This window comes from Mirounga leonina, unplaced genomic scaffold (assembly GCF_011800145.1).
Source record: "Mirounga leonina isolate KUSES-001 unplaced genomic scaffold, KU_Mleo_1.0 Mir_204, whole genome shotgun sequence".
In the NCBI taxonomy this organism is placed as follows: Eukaryota; Metazoa; Chordata; class Mammalia; order Carnivora; family Phocidae; genus Mirounga; species Mirounga leonina.
Window position 1 is genome coordinate 16,277,403 of NW_023270513.1, and position 19,081 is coordinate 16,296,483.

The window sequence follows — 19,081 nt, forward strand, 5'->3', positions numbered from 1 at the left end:
TGAGTGCAAAGGAACCTCTGGGAGTGCTAGAGTGGTGGGGGGTGTGGGAGGTGGAGTTGGGCCCTATAAACTTAGGAAACTAATGAAACAAACTCTCCATATAGATAAATCCCTGAACTGAGGAGTAACTTGGGAATCTAATCCAAAGTCAGTAGAACAGGAAAAATAGGGGCAAAGGAAAGAGAAGCTCCATACAAAACTAGGAGAGGGTAACACAGCCAGATCTCAGGCTACATTTTTTTTATTACTTTGTGAAAACAAAAAAAGAGAGATCTAGAACAGTGACATTAGAAAAGCTATCCTGACCCACACTCCTCATTTAAAAGCACACAGAAAAATTTCACTTAAAAATGAGCAACATAAAAGGATCTTAGTTGAATCCTATGCAATGCACAGGTAAAAAAAAATACAGGAAAAAGGAGTGAAATAATAACCCAAGAGACAATGAAATAAAGCATGCCAGAAAGACATGCTCACAAATTAGATAAAAACTATAACCCAGGGGCGCCTGGGTGGTTCAGTGATTAGGCATCTGCCTTCAGCTCAGGTCATGATCCCAGGGTCCTAGGATTGAGTCTAGCATCAGGCTCCCTGCTCGGCAGGAAGTCTGCTTCTCCCTCTGCCTGCCACTCCACCCCCTCCACGCTTGTGCTATCTCTCTGACAAACAAATAAAATCTTAAAAAAAAAAAAAAAAACAACTATAACCTAACTATGGTAATAGAAGCTAAAAAAAGAAAGAAATATAAGAAAATAATAGAAGCTCTGAAAGAACATAAATCAAAATTAAAAAAACTCCAAAGTGTGATTAGAGAATAGTAACATTTGAAAAGAGCAAAATAACTCAAGAAGAAATTAAAGAAAAAATCATTTCAGAAATAAAAATTAAGCTAGAAAGACCACTAGAGCAAAGAAACACAATGGATACATGCCTTAGGAAAAACTGAAGATGCAAACAAGGGCATAAATGTACTGAAATTATGTTTAAAAAAGAGAGGCCTTATCTTTTACATATATATTGAAATATTTACACATAGAATATGATATCCTGAATTTACTTAAAAATAATTTAGGGGGCGCCTGGGTGGCTCAGTCGTTAAGCGTCTGCCTTCGGCTCAGGTCATGATCCCAGGGTCCTGGGATCGAGTCCCACATCGGGCTCCTGGCGCAGCGAGGAGCCTGCTTCTCCCTCTCCCACTCCCCCTGCTTGTGTTCCTGCTCTCACTATCTCTGTCTCTGTCAAATAAATAAATAAAATCTTTAAAAAAAAATAAAAAAATAAAAAATAAAATAATTTAGGGCTGGATAGTGAAATGAGAAGATGAGGGGTATAGAGAACACAAGATGGTCCATAAATGGATAACTGTTGAAACTGGGAGATTGGTACATGGGGGTTATTTTAGTCTACTTTTTTATGTTTGAAATTTTCCATAATAAAAAGTTTTAAAAATAAAGCTTAATACCAAATTTTGGACAGCTAATGAAAGCTGGGGACTCTACCAAATAAATAATCTCTTGGAAAGCAGAGATTTAGTATTCTGTTTTTACCTACATAGAGAAAAATGTATCAACTCAAATTCTCTTAATGAAAGTTTTACTAAGTAATGTAAATATTTGCTGAAGACTTATCCCATGCCAGGAAATGAAATAAGCAGATTCCATTACAATTAATTTTAACTTACTTTTCATTACACTAATATTTCTGTTTTATCAATTTAAGTGACTAAAATGATCTTTTCACAGCAAAGACTATCCCAGGTGAGCTCCCTTCAGACATAATAATATTTAACTTGTGATGAAAAAACAGTTTCTTTGTTCAGCACATATCTTATTTCTCTGCCACAGAAGTGAAATTTATTATATTACCTATAAAGCTATGAGACTAAACAGATGAAAGAGACTGTATACTCATTCCAAGAATGTTATAATCATGAAACAACCTCCTTCCCTTATTTAAAATCTTATCATGAAATCCACTTTTTAAAAAAATATTATATATTTTAATATTAATACTTTTAATAACATTTAATACTTTTTATTAATATTTTAATAGTTTTTAAAAAGTATTATACCAACAAATTGGACAACATGGAAGAAAGGAATAAATTTCTAGAAACATATAAACTACCAAAACTGAAACAGGAATAGAAAATTTGAAAAAACCAATAACCAGCAAAGAAATTGAGTTAATTGTCAAACAAAAGTCCAGGACCAGATGGCTTCAAAGGCAAATTCTACTAAACATTTAAAGAAGAGTTAATACCCATTCTTCTTAAACTATTCCAAAAAATAGAAAAGGAAAGAAAACTCCCAAATTCATTCTACGAGGCCAACATTACCCTGATAACAAAACCAGATAAAGACAACAACAAATACAGGCCAATATCTCTGATAAACATAGATGCAAAAATCTTCAACATAATATTACTAAACCAAATTCAACAATATATTAAAAAAATCATTAATCAAAGATCAAGTGAGATTTATTCCTGGGGTGCCAGTGTGGTTCAATATCTGCAATCAATGTGATACATCACATCAATAAGAGAAAGAATAAAAACCATATGATTATTTCAATAGATGCAGAAAAAGCACTTGACAAAGTACAACATCCATTCATGATAAAAACCCTCAACAAAGTAGGTCTAGAAGCAACATACCTCAACATAATAAAGGTCATATATGAAAAACTCACAGCTAACATCAGCCTTAATGGGGAAAAACTAAGAGCTTTTCCAGTAAGGTCAGGAAGAAGACAAAGATGTCCACTCTCACCACTTGTATTCAACACAGAACTGGAAGTCCTAGCCACAGCACTCAGACAACAAAAAGAAATAAAAAGGCATCTAAATAGGTAAGAAAAAAGTAAACTCTCAGTATCTACAGATATATATAGTTTCATATATATATATATATATATATATACACACACACACACATATATATGATATATATAACCCTAAGGACTCCACCAAAAATCTGCTAGAACTGATAAATTCAGTAAAGTCACAAGATATAAAATCAATGTACAAAAATCTGCTACATTTCTACACACGAATAATGAAGAGAAAGAGAAATTAAGAAAACAATTCCACTTACAATTGCTCCCAAATCAAAGATACCTAGAAATAAATTTAACCAAAGAAGTGAAGACCTATTGAAAACTATAAAACACTTATGAAAGAAATTCAAGACAACACAAAGAAATGAAGACATTCCATGCACATGGACTGGAAGAAAAATACTATTAAAATGTCTATACTACCCAAAGCAATCTACACATTTAATGCAATCCCTTCAAAATACCACCAGCATTTTTCGAGCTAGAACAAACCTAAAATTTGTATGGATACACAAAAGACTCCAAATAGCCAAAGCAACCTTGAAAAAGAAAAGCAACTCTGGAGGCATCACAATTCTGGACTTCAAGTTCTATAACAAAGCTATAGTAGTCAAAACAGCATGGTACTGGCACAAATATCACACAAAGACACACAGATCAATGGAACAGAATAGAGAACCCAGAAATGAACCCTAACTATATGGTCAACTAATCTTTGACAAAGCAGGAAAGAATGTCCAGTGGGAAAAAGACAACAAATGGTGTTGGTTAAACTGGACAACAACATGCAAAAGAATGAAACTGGACCACTTTTTTCACCATACACACAAGTAAATTCAAAATGGATGAAAGACCTAAATGTGAGACCTGAAACCATGAAAATCCTAGAGGAGAATGCAGGCAGTAACCTCTTTGACATTGGCTGTAGCAAGTTTTTTCTAGATAGGTCTCCCGAGGCAAGGGAAACAAAAGCAAAAATAAACTATTGAGAGTACATCAAAATAAAAAGCTTCTGCACAGCAAAGGAAACAATCAACAAAACTAAAAGGCAACATATGGAATGGGAGAAGATATTTGCAAATGACATTACAGATAAAGGGTTAGTATCCAAACTATATAAAGAACTTAGAAAACGCAACACTCAAAAAACCCAAATAATCTAATTAGAAAATGGGCAGAAAACATACACAGACATTTCTTCAAAGAAGATATACAGATGGCCAACAGACACAAGAAAAGATGCTCAGCACCACTTATTATCAGGAAAATGCAAATCAAAAGTACAAAAGTACAATGTGGTATCACCTCACACCAGTCAGAATGGCTAAAATCAACAAGACAAGAAACAACAGGTGTTGGCAAGGATATAGAGAAAGGGAAACCCTCCTGCATTGTTGGTGGGAATGCAAACTGGTGCAGCCACTCTGGAAAACAGTACGGAGGTTCCTCAAAAAGTTAAATATACAATTACCCTATGATCCAGCAATTGCTCTACTGGGTATTTACCAAAAAAATACAAATACACCAATTCAAAGGGATACATACATCCCTATGTTTATTGCAGCATTAGAAGCAGCCAGGCGTCCCTCAACTGATGAATGGATAAAGAGGTCGTACACACATTATACACACAAACACACACACACACACACGTATGCACACACAATGGAATATTACTCAACCATAAATAAGAATGAAATATTGCCATTTGCAAAGACACGGATGAAGCAAGAGAGTATAATGCAAGGTAGAAAAGTCAGGGAAAGAGAAATACCACATGATTTCACTCATTTGTGAAATTTAAGAAACAAAACAAATGAGCAAAGAGAAAATAAAAGACAGAGACAAACCAGGAGACAAACTCTTAACTATAGAGAACAAAGGGATAGGTTACCAGAGGGGAGCTCATGTGTGCACTCTCACTCTCTCTCTCTCCCTCCCCCCCTTCTTCTTCCCCTCACCACGCCCCCCAAATAAATTTTAAAAAAACTTTAAAATGTTTTTAATTGAAAAAAATAACAGTAATAAAAATGCCTAAAATGCAGCAAGACAGCTCTTTTTTCATTTTCTCTTACTCTGTAAATATGGTATAATGCTAAAGAAAATATTTTAATCATATATAGCCTGACCCCTAACAATTTTTTTTCATTTTTCCCTTACTTTCCAGTCTTTGTCCACATGTATACAAGGCAGAAAATGAAACACAAAGGGGTTAAGTAATTTGTCCAAAGTCATTTACCCAGTAAATGGTGAGTTAATACTGGAATCTAGCCACTGTGGCTCAAGTCTGTGCTCTTAAGTACTATACTTTTTCATGACATCTAAATCTCCTTGTCCATCCCCACCAAGCAACCTTACAATTAACTCCATTTTCTGAATTACTTGATTCTCAGAAATGAGTACTTTAACTGGTAGATACTAATAATGCTAGAAAGGTATGTTCCCTTTTGTGAATTAACTGGCATTAATTAACTGGCAGCTACTAAGTGTAGAAGGAATCAAAGAACTAAGAATCAGAGAAAAAAACATCATTTTTTGCAACTCCTAATGAGAATACTAATTTCTACAAGAATTACCTACTAATGTTAAAACAGTTATGTGAACAGCTGGTATCAAACTGAGTATTTGTACAGTGCCAAATTAGCAATACACAGATTATCTTCAATACACAGGGGAAACATGTCCATACAACAGAAGCATCAGATTGTCATCATTCTAATCTAGGGTTAATCTTAGCAACACTCACGGTGGATCAACCGAATATGATGTGTGTTCTGGCATAATCCAACATGGCATCCAATCACTAAAGATAAATTCTAGCCAAAAATTTTAACTTTGAATCCATCAAGCCTTTAGATATAAACTCTCAGTTTACAGGAAAAACATAGGCTAGAGTAATAAAGTAACTGATACTACAAGGAAGAAAGCAGCCAAATCCAAAAGGCAGAACATTCTGTAGGACCAGTCTCAACATTTCAGTCATCATTTAAAAAAAAAGAACTATACTAGGATAAAACAGACTTACAGTACATTAACAACCAGCAGTGCATAATACTGAATTGGACATAAATTTGTACATATCAGCTATAAAGAGTATTTTGGGGTGGGTGTTTGTAGAAAATTAAATATGGTCTGTGTACTGGAGATAAAAATGACCTGGAATGGATAGAAAGGTATTACTGACTGAAAAAGTTGTAGAATGGTATGTACAGATGACCTTATTTTGTCATGAATGTATTTATGACATTACAAATTTCCTGGGGTGGGGGAGAGGCTTGAAAAGCTATAAACCAAAGGGCATATAAATACAATTACCTTGGTAAATAGGCATAACCTACTGAAGCTGAAGATTTGAAAACCTAGTATACAACACAATAGCAGTGTGTGTGTGTGTACATGTGAGTGTGCAGGGAGGGGGGATTACATCTGTATGCATCTGTACAGACGATCTCACAAGCATAAAACTGGTCAACAAAAGCAAAACACAAAAAGAATACATACAATAGAATTCCAGAAGTTAGACAACGGTCAAAAACAGTTAAAACAATGTATTTTTTAGAGATGCATACACATGTAATAAAGACACTTTAAAAAATATAAGGGAACAATACAATTTACCATAATCATTACATCTATGGGAAAGGAAGGGAAGACAGATGATAGTGATGCACACAAGGAGCTTCTAAAGTTCTGGTAATGCTGTTTTTCTCTAACTGGGTCCTACATACACACCATTCACTTTATTATTGTTCACTAAAATAAATGTACACACACATAATACACATATTTCACTTGTACGTATGTTATTTTATAATATAAATGAAATCTGTGGACCAGATCCCAGGCCACATTGTAAGACTGCCTACTCCACCAGTTAACTGGCTTCCTGTGTGCTTTCAGAGCACTTTAATATATATTTATATTAATTTCAAATTTAACTATGATAAGCAGCTTTAAAATAGATGTCACTCTGGTAGCTTTTAAATATACTGATTTTCTCAAAATAAATTCTCAGATCCGGAGTTACAGAGTCTAAGAGAATAAACATATTTAAAATTCTTAGTACAAACTGTCAAATTACTTTGCTCAAGTGTTATCTCAATTTATAATATATTAATTGACTACAACTTCATCAAAAAATTAGTTCTTACTCTTTTAATGTTTTTAATTAGGTTATTTTGCATTCAACTTATTAAGAAAAAATATTTTCCCAGCAGTCTGTTGACCATTTCTATCTTCTCTTTACATTCTCTGCCCATTTGTCTAAAGAGATCTTGATATTTTTCACATAAATTTGGAGGTACTCATTTTCTGTAATTAGTCCTGTTATGAGTTGCAAATATTTCTTCTGGTTTTCTATTTTTCAGAGTAGATGCTATAATTTTTATATACTCAAATTCCACCTTTTGTTTTTTGAGATTTCAAAGAAGTTATTTCTCTATAGATCAGATGACCCAATCTATACCAATTTTATAGTTCCCACTTTGAAAGAGACTACACTGAGACACTCAGATTATTGTCAGAAAGTCCAAAAATTGATCATATAGTAAAAAAAAAATTAATTTTGACTCAATGAAGAACAGATTATTAGTTCAATGGTGTTAGAATAACTGGATGGTGATTTAAATGGAAAAAAAACCCTCATACATTACATCAAAATAAATTTCAAGTGATTTAAAATTTAAATGTAAAAAATAAAATATTAAAAAATAAACTAGAGTTAATATTTACTTAATCTTGGAAGGGAAAGCTATCTATGTATATCCAAAGGCTGTTAACAAAAGTAACACAAGTATATGTAAAACTGGTGAAATCTGAATAAGGTCATTGGGTAAGGTCAATTTCCTGGTTATGCTACAGTTATCTAGGATGTTACTTGCCATTGGGGAAACTGGGTGAAGTGTATACACTTCCCATACTATTTCTTACAACTGCATGTGAGTCTACAATTATCTCCAAATAAAAACTTTTTAGGAAGGACACTGGAAAGAATATTTGGTTGACATGGAATGATGTTCATGACATACTGTGAGGTGAAAAATAGGTTTCAAAACAGCATCTATGATAAACTTGTATAAACACAGAAAAGTAGACATATATCTATATACACACAGTGAGAAAACATCTGGAAGTACATACATAAAAGTGTTACTAGGTTAATAACACAGTCCTTGAAGGAAAAAGTTATTACCAGATTCATTCTGTCAATTAAGATGCATCCATTGTAAGTGCTGACAAATACTGAAAATTGTAGGAACCAAAAGAATAGTCAATCAAAAAAAGACAAGCTTCATAAACAGGACAATGAGTCCAATACTTGATCTTGAAAATTTAATTTGCAAGTGAAGAAAACAAAAAAACAAAAACAAACAAAAACCTAAAATGGCAAACTCCAGCACATGCACAAGCAGCCTATATGTTATTTTTAACAATGATTTTATTTCAGTGGGAAACTATGTATCTTGAAGTATCTTGAAATCAATGAATAATTAATTCCTGGGAAAAACAGATTATCTCCTGAAATATGACTGTATTCTCTGATCCCATTTTTCACCATTACTTTAGTGGCTGTGATTTTTACTTTCACTTTTAAGTGATAAACACAACCAGGTCATGTAGTTCACCTTCATCAGAAGGTTTGCAAGCTAACACAGATGTAATGATGTTGTAAATGATGAGTTAACATTACAAAACTTGTTGGCATCTGGATTTTAATGTCAACAGTGGTGACTCCCAAAAATGAAGCAATTGCCAACCAACAGCTAGGACACATTAATATAATATTGACAGTATAAGACATTTTTTCACTTGGAAGAATCCCACGAGCTCATTCTAGAATGTAACTCAGTTTTAGCTAGAACAACTCTAGTCTTAATAGTTTGACCTAGGTCAAACTTAACTAAGCCTTAGGTTATATATTTGTAAAATGGAGTTAACTAATCTACCACAGACAGGGTTATTGTGAGAATCAGATTAAATAATGCATTTTAAGACCTTACAACAGTACTCACATATAGTAAATATTTCTCATGTATTTAACAGTGTGTTGTAGGTACTAAAACTAATTCTGTTATCTATTTGGCTTATATAGCTCATCTCAAAGTAACACAGTTCATAGAAAAATAAGGATTAGAACTCACAACTCAGTAAGTCATGGGAATGAAAGGCAGAGCATAACAAATACAGTCAACGATATTGTAATAGCAATGTAATGGGACAGATAGTAGCTACACCTGTGACCATAATATAATGTATAAACTTGTCAAATCACGAAGTTGTGCATCTGAAACTAATGTAACTGTGTCAACTATACTCAAATAAAATTTTTTATTTGAAAAAGAAGTCACAACTCAGCATCTTCCTAATATGCCTTTTATCTGTATGTAAAACCTATTTCTCTACACGTTAGCTTGTGTAAATTTTTCCACAATAATTATTTTTTTAAATTTATTTATTTGAGAGAGAGACAGATAGTGACAGAGATAGCAAGAGAGCACAAGCCGGGAGGAGAGGGAGAAGCAGGCTCCACACTGAGCAGGGAGCCCGGAGTGGGGCTCAATCCCAGGACCCTGGTATCATGACCTGAGCCGAAGGCAGACGCTTTACCGACTAAGCCACCCAGGCACCCCCATAATTATTTTAAACTCATATACAGAAAAGTAGTTTAACAAATGTGCAAATTTGGATCACAGATATATGATCCAAACATTTCAAAGCAATATACAATGATTAAAACTCCATTAATTAATCGCCATTGTAACTCAATGTGAACACAAGGCTGGACAAAAAAGATATGTTAGACTAGTACTCAGGGGAAAAAAAGTAGATGTTGGTACTATTCTAAATGTGATATAAACCAAATCAGTCAAGTAGTATGACTTAAACTCTTGGTAAAATCCAATATGAGATGAAATACTTACACTAAGCACCACACTGGCCTGGCTGCCCCTTGGTCTGTCTCTGTCTGTCTCTCTTTTATCCCTGCGTCTCTTATTTGCAGACTTTTTTTTAAATAGTCTTAATATGATAACATGATGGCTCTCATAGTCATGCTTTGGAAAATCACTACCTGTGATAAATCATCATCTCTTTTTACACTGCCCTTTAATAAGATTATTAGAAAAGCAAAAAGACAATGAATCAATCTTTCAAAGTATCCCTATTTTGTTGGCTACAACTGAATATCCTCAAAATGTTTCCAATCTCTCTAGCATTTCATATATATATAAATACAAACTGACGGAGACTTTTAGTCTATTTTACTTTTAAAACCATTTATATACATATCAGGCAGAACCTAACATTTCAGTTAAAAGACTGCACTGAAACTGAATAGCAGGTGACTTAGCATGAGTAACAGGTCAATTATATGGAATTATAATTATTTCTGTGCATTGGGATTTTATGTTAAACATGAGAATGTGATGATGAGCAGCTGTATTTGATTTTAATTGCTGTAGCTTGAGTTATCCAAAACATCATGAGATCACTAGAGAAAATGAGAAAATGCCATGAGGCATGGGAGATGAAAATGATGCTGCAGAGGGAACTCTGGTAACAGATGTAGCTCCGAGGAATTGGCTCAAACTTATGATTTACAGGGAAGGGTAAGTCTCCCAGAGTCTTCTCCAGAGTTGGCTAACTCCCTTTACTTTCCTAGCTCCTGAGAACAAAAAAGACATACTTTTCCACCAATAAATGCCTGAAGAATTGCAAAGCATTTTTCAGAAACAGGAAAATATGTGGGCTTTCTTTAGCTCCTTCAGCATTCTTATACTGACGAAGAGTTTCATACTATGCCCCAAATAAGATAAATCTGTTCAAAATCTTAAGACAAAACAACAAATAATTCAAGCTGATGAAAGAGAAAAAAAGAATAGAAAACTCGTAAACCCGCAAGATAAGAAATCTGTTAGAAATAGTGGTAATAGACTTACAAAGGTCTTTCCTACCAACCAGCCAATGGGAAGAGGAGGAAGATGACTCAGACACCTGAATCTTTCTGTTGCTTTCCATGGAAAACCCTTCCTGGGAAGCATTCAAGCAGCAACAGTGATGATAAAAGCACCTGGGAATAGCATTATGGGGCATAAAAATCAACTACATTTTCTGAGCACTTACTAAGTATCTTACAGGAATTATTTCACTGAATTCTCAACATAGTTCTGTGAGATTTATTCTCATATAGAAATGAGAAAATTGAAACTTAGACATTAAGGGACATGTGTAAGGTGGTACAAGAGACACAGCTGATTCAAAACCCAATCTGTCTCATTTCAGAACCACATTGTCAATCACTACATTATCACTACACTGCTCAAATGAGATACATACATGTCAAAGTAAATAAAATATATGAATGGTATAGCATTTGTAAAACTAAAGAGTTTTGAAATACCATATTCATTATTATTCATTGTTATTCAGTTAATATTCTCTAGACTTTAAGACTTTTTGCCCCTGACAACACCCCAAAAATATCTACATATATATGGATATATTTTACACAGTGATTATACACACATGAAATATTTGTTTCATAAAACTATATTCATCCTTACTACATGTAATATATTCTGATATATTCTACTCTGCCTCTTTTTTTAATGCTGGAATTGATTTCATGACCCATAAATAGGTGGCATCTTGTCACAGAAAAAAATCATAACTCAACTCTGGACAATAGGTGTATGTATGTTTGGAAATACAGACAGAGGAAGTATGGGCATCCTGTCATGTTAGAAACATACACAGACATCCTGGGAGAAGAGTAAGTAAGATATATATGTAGGAAATCACATATAAGGTATTTGGTAAATATGTTTTCACAAAACCTCCCGCAGTACTACTATTCCCCAACGTTTAGAGAAGCGAAGTTATACCACCAACATCGTAAGCATTATAGTCAATGAGCTTCCAGCCAAAGCTGACATTATGATTCTCAACCAACATCAAAGAATGGAAGCATGCCACCTCCGTGACCTTCCTGATAAAGGCAGCTTACTGTTTGCAAGAAAATTTTTCTGAGCCATTTTGATACCCAAATTTCTAAAGTATATTAAACACTGACCTGACTCCTTAAAAGGACTATACAGAATTTAGCCTTTTCAAGGACCCAGGGTCATACTTACACAGACACAATGGTCAGCTGGTAGACAGGTCACCTAATTCAAATCTCCCACTTTACAGATGAACAACGTGGCGTCCCAAGAGGTGATGCAATTTGCCCAAAGTCACCCAGTAGAAAGGTCAAGTGATTCCCATTACACTATTCTGCCACATCTATTACTGTACTATGTCAAGCACTATCTAGGAAAGTAGTCACAATTTAGGAGCAATACTCTTTGTAACTTCTCCCATGTTTGTTATTTTGGTTACCTCATTTCTTTCTCCATAATCTTTAGCAATAAAACTCTTTAATCAAAAAGGATCTATGTGTTTATCTTCTGCAGGAAAAATTTTAAGCTAGCCCACTCCATAGCCCATCTTAGGGAAAGAACTCCCAAAATATAATTGTGTGGTGTACTTCAGAAAGGAAAGGAATGCAGACTGAATCCCTATGTGGTCTTCAGAAAGCAAGAAGGATGCAACGAAAAGCCTACGTTGGCTTAAGAACAGTTCTGTGGATGTGACTATCAGGAACCCCAGTCTCTGAAAACAGGCAATACAGTAAACTTCACAAACGCAGGGACTAGGTTCTCAGTAAATGTGGGTTGAATACTCTGAAAAATTTGTCACTATACAAACTGGTCCCAGGCCATTTTACTGTTTGACGTAGGCTTGCACTTTAGGGTATTTGCCTCTTCCCTTTCCCATTAGGATATCAACTATCACTTATATCTAATGACATCCCCAAACACAGCTTTTACAGAAGTTAAGGATGTTTCTTTTTTTTTTTTTAATGTTTTATTTATTTATTCATGAAAGTCAGAGAGAGAGAGAGAGAAAGGCAGAGGCAGAGGGAGAAGCAGGCTCCCCACGGAGCAGGGAGCCCGATGCGGGACTCGATCCCAGGACCCTGGGCTCATGACCTGAGCTGAAGGCAGATGCCTAACCATCTGAGCCACCCGGGCGCCCCAAGGATGTTTCTAATATGCTCTGAGCATGCTGGAATTATTTCTAAAATAAGAATATGCTCTAAGTGAGGACCTGAAGGATTCCACTATGTAAGAAGTATGCCGATGTTATCACAGCTCTCCTAACTTCCATTTTGCCTGCTCTTCTGTTGAACTGTTGTCTCTGATGCAGATTGCAGATTACACAGATGTCACTTCCAATGAGGTGTTATGTTATTGAGACTATTTTTATCCTGAAACCAATGATACTTCTCTACAACCCATCATTCCAATGTCTTTTTAAATGGCAAAATGTCTTGAAAATGACAACTGTGTACCCAAACTGGAAGCCACTTCCTAGAACATCACTTACATCCAGTTTTGTCCTCTCCTTTAAGACTCCAGATGGCCCCCCTTCCTTATTCCATTTTCTTCTATATTTTTCACAGCTCAAATACTTGATTTTATCCCTCTGCCTTTAGGTGTTTGACAGATATTTCCTGTATTTTGTAATCAGAAAGAAACGGACATAACTAAGAAAAAACATACAAAACTTTATCTTCCCATAATCTCTTCAAAACATGACCCTAAGGAAAATCTTGTGATATGAAAAGTAAAAAAAAAAAACAAAACAAAAAAAAAAACTAATTAATCAAGGACAAAGGGATTTAAATATTATCTACAGATGTTTTTACTTGAAGCAATTGTCTCTTGACATAGAGCTAAATCTACTAAAAGAAAAATTACATTTCATAGCCTATTTCTTCATGTTTCTGATACATGCATGATTAATTCTGCTTTTGTCAGTAAAACTGAATATAAGAAATGCTGCTTTTCCTAAGATTTACTCAAGCCAGTATTTAGTAATGCAAACATATATATACATATATTTTTAAGTAGGCTCCATGCCCAATGTGGAGCCCAACTGTGGGGCTTGAACTCAACGACCCTGAGATCAAGACCTGAGCTGAGATCAAGAGACGTTTAACCGACTGAGCCATCCAGGTGTCCCCAATGCAAACATTTTTAAGACTACTTTCAGCAAACTATTTCAGAAGAAAAATATTCCAAACACATTAACAATAATTCCAATTAAGTAACGACTAGAATTATTAGAATCATTTGGGAAATGACTTATCCAATTTTTCCGTTTTAACATACCTAAACACAAAGCTTCATAACATAAATTTATGCAACGTGCTTGATAAACTCAGAGTATGTTCACCATTAAGTGATATGAAAAACATAACTTACAATTAACTTCAAATAAGTTCTTCCCATACTTTGAGAAATAATACTACCCTCACTGGAATAAGTCTAAAATGAATCTTTTTCTTTTTGTTTTTTGTTTTTTTTAAAGATTTTATTTATTTATTTGAGAGAGAGAGAATGAGAGACAGAGAGCATGAGAGGGAGGAGGGTCAGAGGGAGAAGCAGACTCCCTGCCGAGCAGGGAGCCCGATGCGGGACTCGATCCCGGGACTCCGGGATCATGACCTGAGCCGAAGGCAGTCGCTTAACCAACTGAGCCACCCAGGCGCCCGAATCTTTTTCTAAATACACCAGATGCCACCTAATGCAATTTTCTGTATCACTCACAGTATCTTCCTACCTCTACCATAACGGACTCTAAAAGGATGAATACAGTCCATACTATGAACTGAACCAGAAAGCAACTAAGAATTAACGGCATTTAGTAATAGGAATTAGCACTCTTATCAATTAAAATTTGAATCCAGGTAAGAAGAATCTTATAATAATTCAAAAAATTAAAAAAAAAAAACACCCCAAGTTCCTAGGTAACAAAAAAGAAAGGCAATAATATAGAATCCAAGTATGGTATAACAACTATTCAAAAATGGATGTTGTTCTCCGTTTTAGGATAGACTGGAGAGAACATCCAACATCTGTTCAAGCAGCTACAGCCAAGTTATCTGCAGCCATGCAGTTTTCAGAATGGGAATAAACATGTCTTTGTTGTCCTGAGACCAATTACCCACATGCAACTAGAATAAGAGAATTTTTGGTTAGACAATACCTGAAAGACTAGCTTACCCTTTCTGTTTAAAAACAAGACTGAGGCTCAGAGAGATTAAGTGCCCTAGCAATTCAAACAGCTATTTGAAGGCCAAGCAAGGCCTAGAAACAACCTTTCTCAATTATTTCTACTAATATGGGTTAACTCTGAAGGTCTGAAGCACTGATTCTCCTTCTGAGATGGAATGGGCCTTTGGAAATTTACCAGCTGTGTGATCTTGAGTACACAGCAATCTTTCTAAGGCCCCTTTTCCTCGTCTGCAAAGTGTAGAGAATACCTACTCTAAGGAGGTTGTTGTGAGGATTACAAACAGCTTCTAAAGTGCTTAGCACATCAATTAGCAAATAATAAGCATTCAAAACCAGGTAGCTATTATTTTTACTCCGGCCCTGGAAACATGGCTGCCCCCACTGTTTGAGAAGACAACAAACTCCATTCGTTAACACAATGGACAGGTTCTCATTCACCAGAGCTTCTCCGACCTACCACATTCTGCAAACAGGAGAAAAGCCCTCTCAACAACCTACTTCACGCCATCTAAAATCTGCCCTTTACACTATTAAGAAAAACAAAATACCAACTGCTGCCAAATGTCTTCTGCCACGTGTTGTACGTTGAATTTGTCAACTAGAAATTGCAGGGGATTTTTCTGACTCCACCCAAAACACGGAGAATAAATGATGGGTAAACGAGGGGAAGATAAGGTCCCACACCTGAAATGGAATTCACAGAAGCTTCTCAGCTCATTTAGTTGTGAGTTGATAGGTGGGTGACAGAAAGCAAAACTCTATCTTTCAGCATCATAAAGCAGGAATGGCTAACTCAACAAAATACAATTCCCTAGGTTTGTCAACACAATAGAAAAGAATCCGTGTCCTTGTCCTAGTAAATTAATACGCACACGGGCAACAACTGAGCACCTTTCTCGAAAACCTGAGGACTAAACTGTATCCGAGCTGCACTACACCCTAGGACTACATAAATATATGAAAAATTCCTAAGAAAGGGCGAGACAATGATGGGGAATATCACCTCGAAATCAACAAGGAATCATGTCATGCCAAAGGAGTTTCCTTCGATAAAATCCCGACCCTCCGTTCTCATGACACTACAAACCCACCTCCCTCTAAGGAAATTACAGAATCACCCGCAGCAACCAACCTCAGCAATCGGCATCGACCAGATCGACCCCTACTCAAATGGCGCTAAGTACCGTGGGTCCAAGCCCCTCCCTGGAGCTGCCAAGTCCCGCGCTGACTCCACACTACCTCACTTCCTTCCCGTTCTCCCTCCCATCCTCAACCCCCGGCATTTCTCGCCAACCCTCACCACTGATAGAGAAGGTAGGAACGAGATAGATTTCCTACACTTTGTTCGGGGAGTACCAGAGCCACACATACCCGTCCCTATTACGATCACATCAAACTCCGAAGGGAGATTATCCGCCATCTTGAAAGGAAACGTGTCATGTGACTATTGCTTGTGGAAATGAGATCTAGTCAGGCGTTGCCCTGGTAGAAGGCGGAAGGAAAAACAGTGCATTCTGGATATTGTAGTTCTTGGTGGCCGGTGCAGGTAGGCGGCTACAGCATTTTATTTTAAATGTTTACGCGAATGTTAAAAGCTCAGTTTATTTTCCAGGCTGAGTGCAGTAGCGCGTTTAGCCTGGAGGTTTGGGGTAGTAATGAGTTGCAGATTTTTGCTCTGCTAGCTAGGATGAATGGGAAAACCTGGGTGCCCCTTGACAATGATGAAGCAAGAATTGTTGGGATAGATGAAGGGCGGAATGAAACCGAAAGGGGATTGGTCTGTGAACAAAGGAAATTTTCATTCCAGCCTGGTAACTTGTTTCCCCCAGTGTGTGTGCACTTTCTTTTTCGCCCCCCGAGGCATAATTGTTCGCACCAATTCTTTCAAACTATATCCCGTATCTTTTTCGTCTCCATATCTCCCCAATGAAAACCCATGAAAAACCTCTCACCTTAGTTTCGCCACAATGAAACCTAAATTGCGTCTGTATTTGTTCTAGTTAGTCCACGCAGCCACCCGGCAGTATATTTTTACAAAATTGGCTTTGCTTTACAGGAGGGAAAAAAGATATGAAAGCATAGTAGTTGCTTGATAAGCGTTTATTGGTTCTGAATCTGGTTTTTTATACGTATACAAGGAGTCCATACAAGATTCTTCTGATAAACTGCTGCAGAAATGATCAAGGTAAAATGGCCTTTATATTAAAGTGATTGTATTTGATGAGGGGCTTTAGGGTTCATTGTAGTTATTTTCGTTATTTTACAAGAGCTTCAAAATAATTGAGGAGAGAAATAATTCCAAAAGAGAAAGTGCCAGTAGTTGACCTTCCCTTACACCACCTGTCCGCCGAACTGTTTGTGGTTTCCCAGTCACACTGTTTTTCCTTTAGCATGGAATGATATTCCTATACTCCAGCTAACATATCCTTAATATTCAGTTCAGGTTCTACCACCTCCTTCTTTTATCTCCTCCCTATATTGGGTTAAATTTCCCTATGTAGTGCTAACACCCTGTCATAGCCTCCCATATTGCACTGAAATTATTTGCATTATGTTGGTTCCTATACAGTTAACACAGCCCCACACATACAAAAATATACACCCAGATATATAACAACCTAAATTTTAAGTCCCTCTATGACAGGGACCGGGCCTTACTTATCTTTTTACCCCCTGCATCTAATATGAGCCTGTAGCTTAATAGGAATGCCAGTCAGTGTTTGCTGAACTGAGTTTAGTTCTGACTCCCCTAATAGATGGTAAGTACTATGAATACAGGGACTAAGTCTTCATCTTTATATCTGCCCACAACTATCATGTGTCTTATATATTGAAGATGCTCAATACATGTTTGTTACTTTGCTGAGGTTCCATGAAAATTCTTTAAAATTGTATTTTACTGGGTTTGGGTTTTGTTTTGTTTTGCTGCATTTTGCCATAATCTTTAGCAATATTTTACATGTTTCATTAATTTCTTTTATGGACTATCTGAATGTATTGAACAATTCTCTTGTGATATGGTCCTCTGATGAATATTTTGTTTAAGATACTCCTCTGAGAAATGTAATGTATTGTTCAGTAAATCACTCTGCCATTTGCCTTGATATGAAAAGAAAGTTTTGAGTACTATCAGAAGTGAAATAGATCCTATCTATGAGACTCTTAATACCACCAGTGGAAATGAAAATTAATAGGTTTCCCAAAGTAAACACAGGGAACTTCAAAATCTCCTCTAACAGAAGCTATGGATGGGTGGTTAAAAACATGATAAATTAAGGTATCTCCATCTTACTTTGGCGATATGTGTATATGTGTGTGTATATATATATATATATATCTTTTTCAATATGAGTATATCTAACTTTCTATGGACTCAGAAATTTTCTAACAAATAGACACAATGTGAAGACACAACTTATTATTTCATTCAATTTTCCTTAAATATTTATTGAATACCTACCATGTGCAAGGCACTGATTTAGATGCTGGAATTACAGCAATGAGTAAAACAGACAAAAACCCCTGACTTCATGAAGTTTACATCTAGTGGGGTATAAAACAAAATAAACAAGTAATATTACTTTGTCGTGCTAATTTTCCAATATGTTTTGCCCCAAATAGGAAATCCCTTTTATTCTGAAGCTAGAAAGCAGGACCCTCGGAAAGATAAAATTGCCACCCTGTGTTTTAGCTGTCCTCTATCACACCCTCTCTGAGCATGAAAAATATGATTACGTTAGAAAAAATTAAAGCCTCTGCATGGAGAAAATGCTCAAAATACCTTTTCTGTCAAATGTATTTTTATAGATCTTCTGCAAAGTAAAGATGAATATAGGGGTTGATAATGTCATTAAAATAGCATGAAGCAAAGCAGCTTAATTGCTGTCTATTCTATTATTCTAAGGACATCTGTTTTTGAGAACTGAAATATTTTATTTGGATAAGTCACAGTACAATGAGATGAGGGATACAAATTGACTTACCCTGTTAAATCACTGAGATCCTAATTTTGTACTTAATGGTTTCCTGAGTTGAAAAACCATGATTCCCTGAACGTTTACCTTGTATTCAGAAGCTTACTTAACTGTGGGATCTGATGTGTCATCTTTTTTTACAAA

The 19,081-nt window shown here is 35.7% G+C and overlaps 1 protein-coding gene across 3 annotated transcripts in view; it reads right to left on the minus strand.

Annotated features, from left to right (window-relative positions):
- Positions 1–16,402, minus strand: part of CHM (CHM Rab escort protein) — a 206,492-nt gene extending 190,090 nt beyond the window's left edge. For all 3 annotated transcript variants that reach the window (XM_035028821.1, XM_035028822.1, XM_035028823.1), the window contains exon 1: positions 16,335–16,402. In XM_035028821.1, the coding sequence (XP_034884712.1) occupies positions 16,335–16,383 (49 nt within the window). In that variant the 5' untranslated portion in view covers positions 16,384–16,402. The remainder of the gene's footprint in view (positions 1–16,334) is intronic.
- Between the last annotated feature and the right edge of the window lie 2,679 nt (positions 16,403–19,081).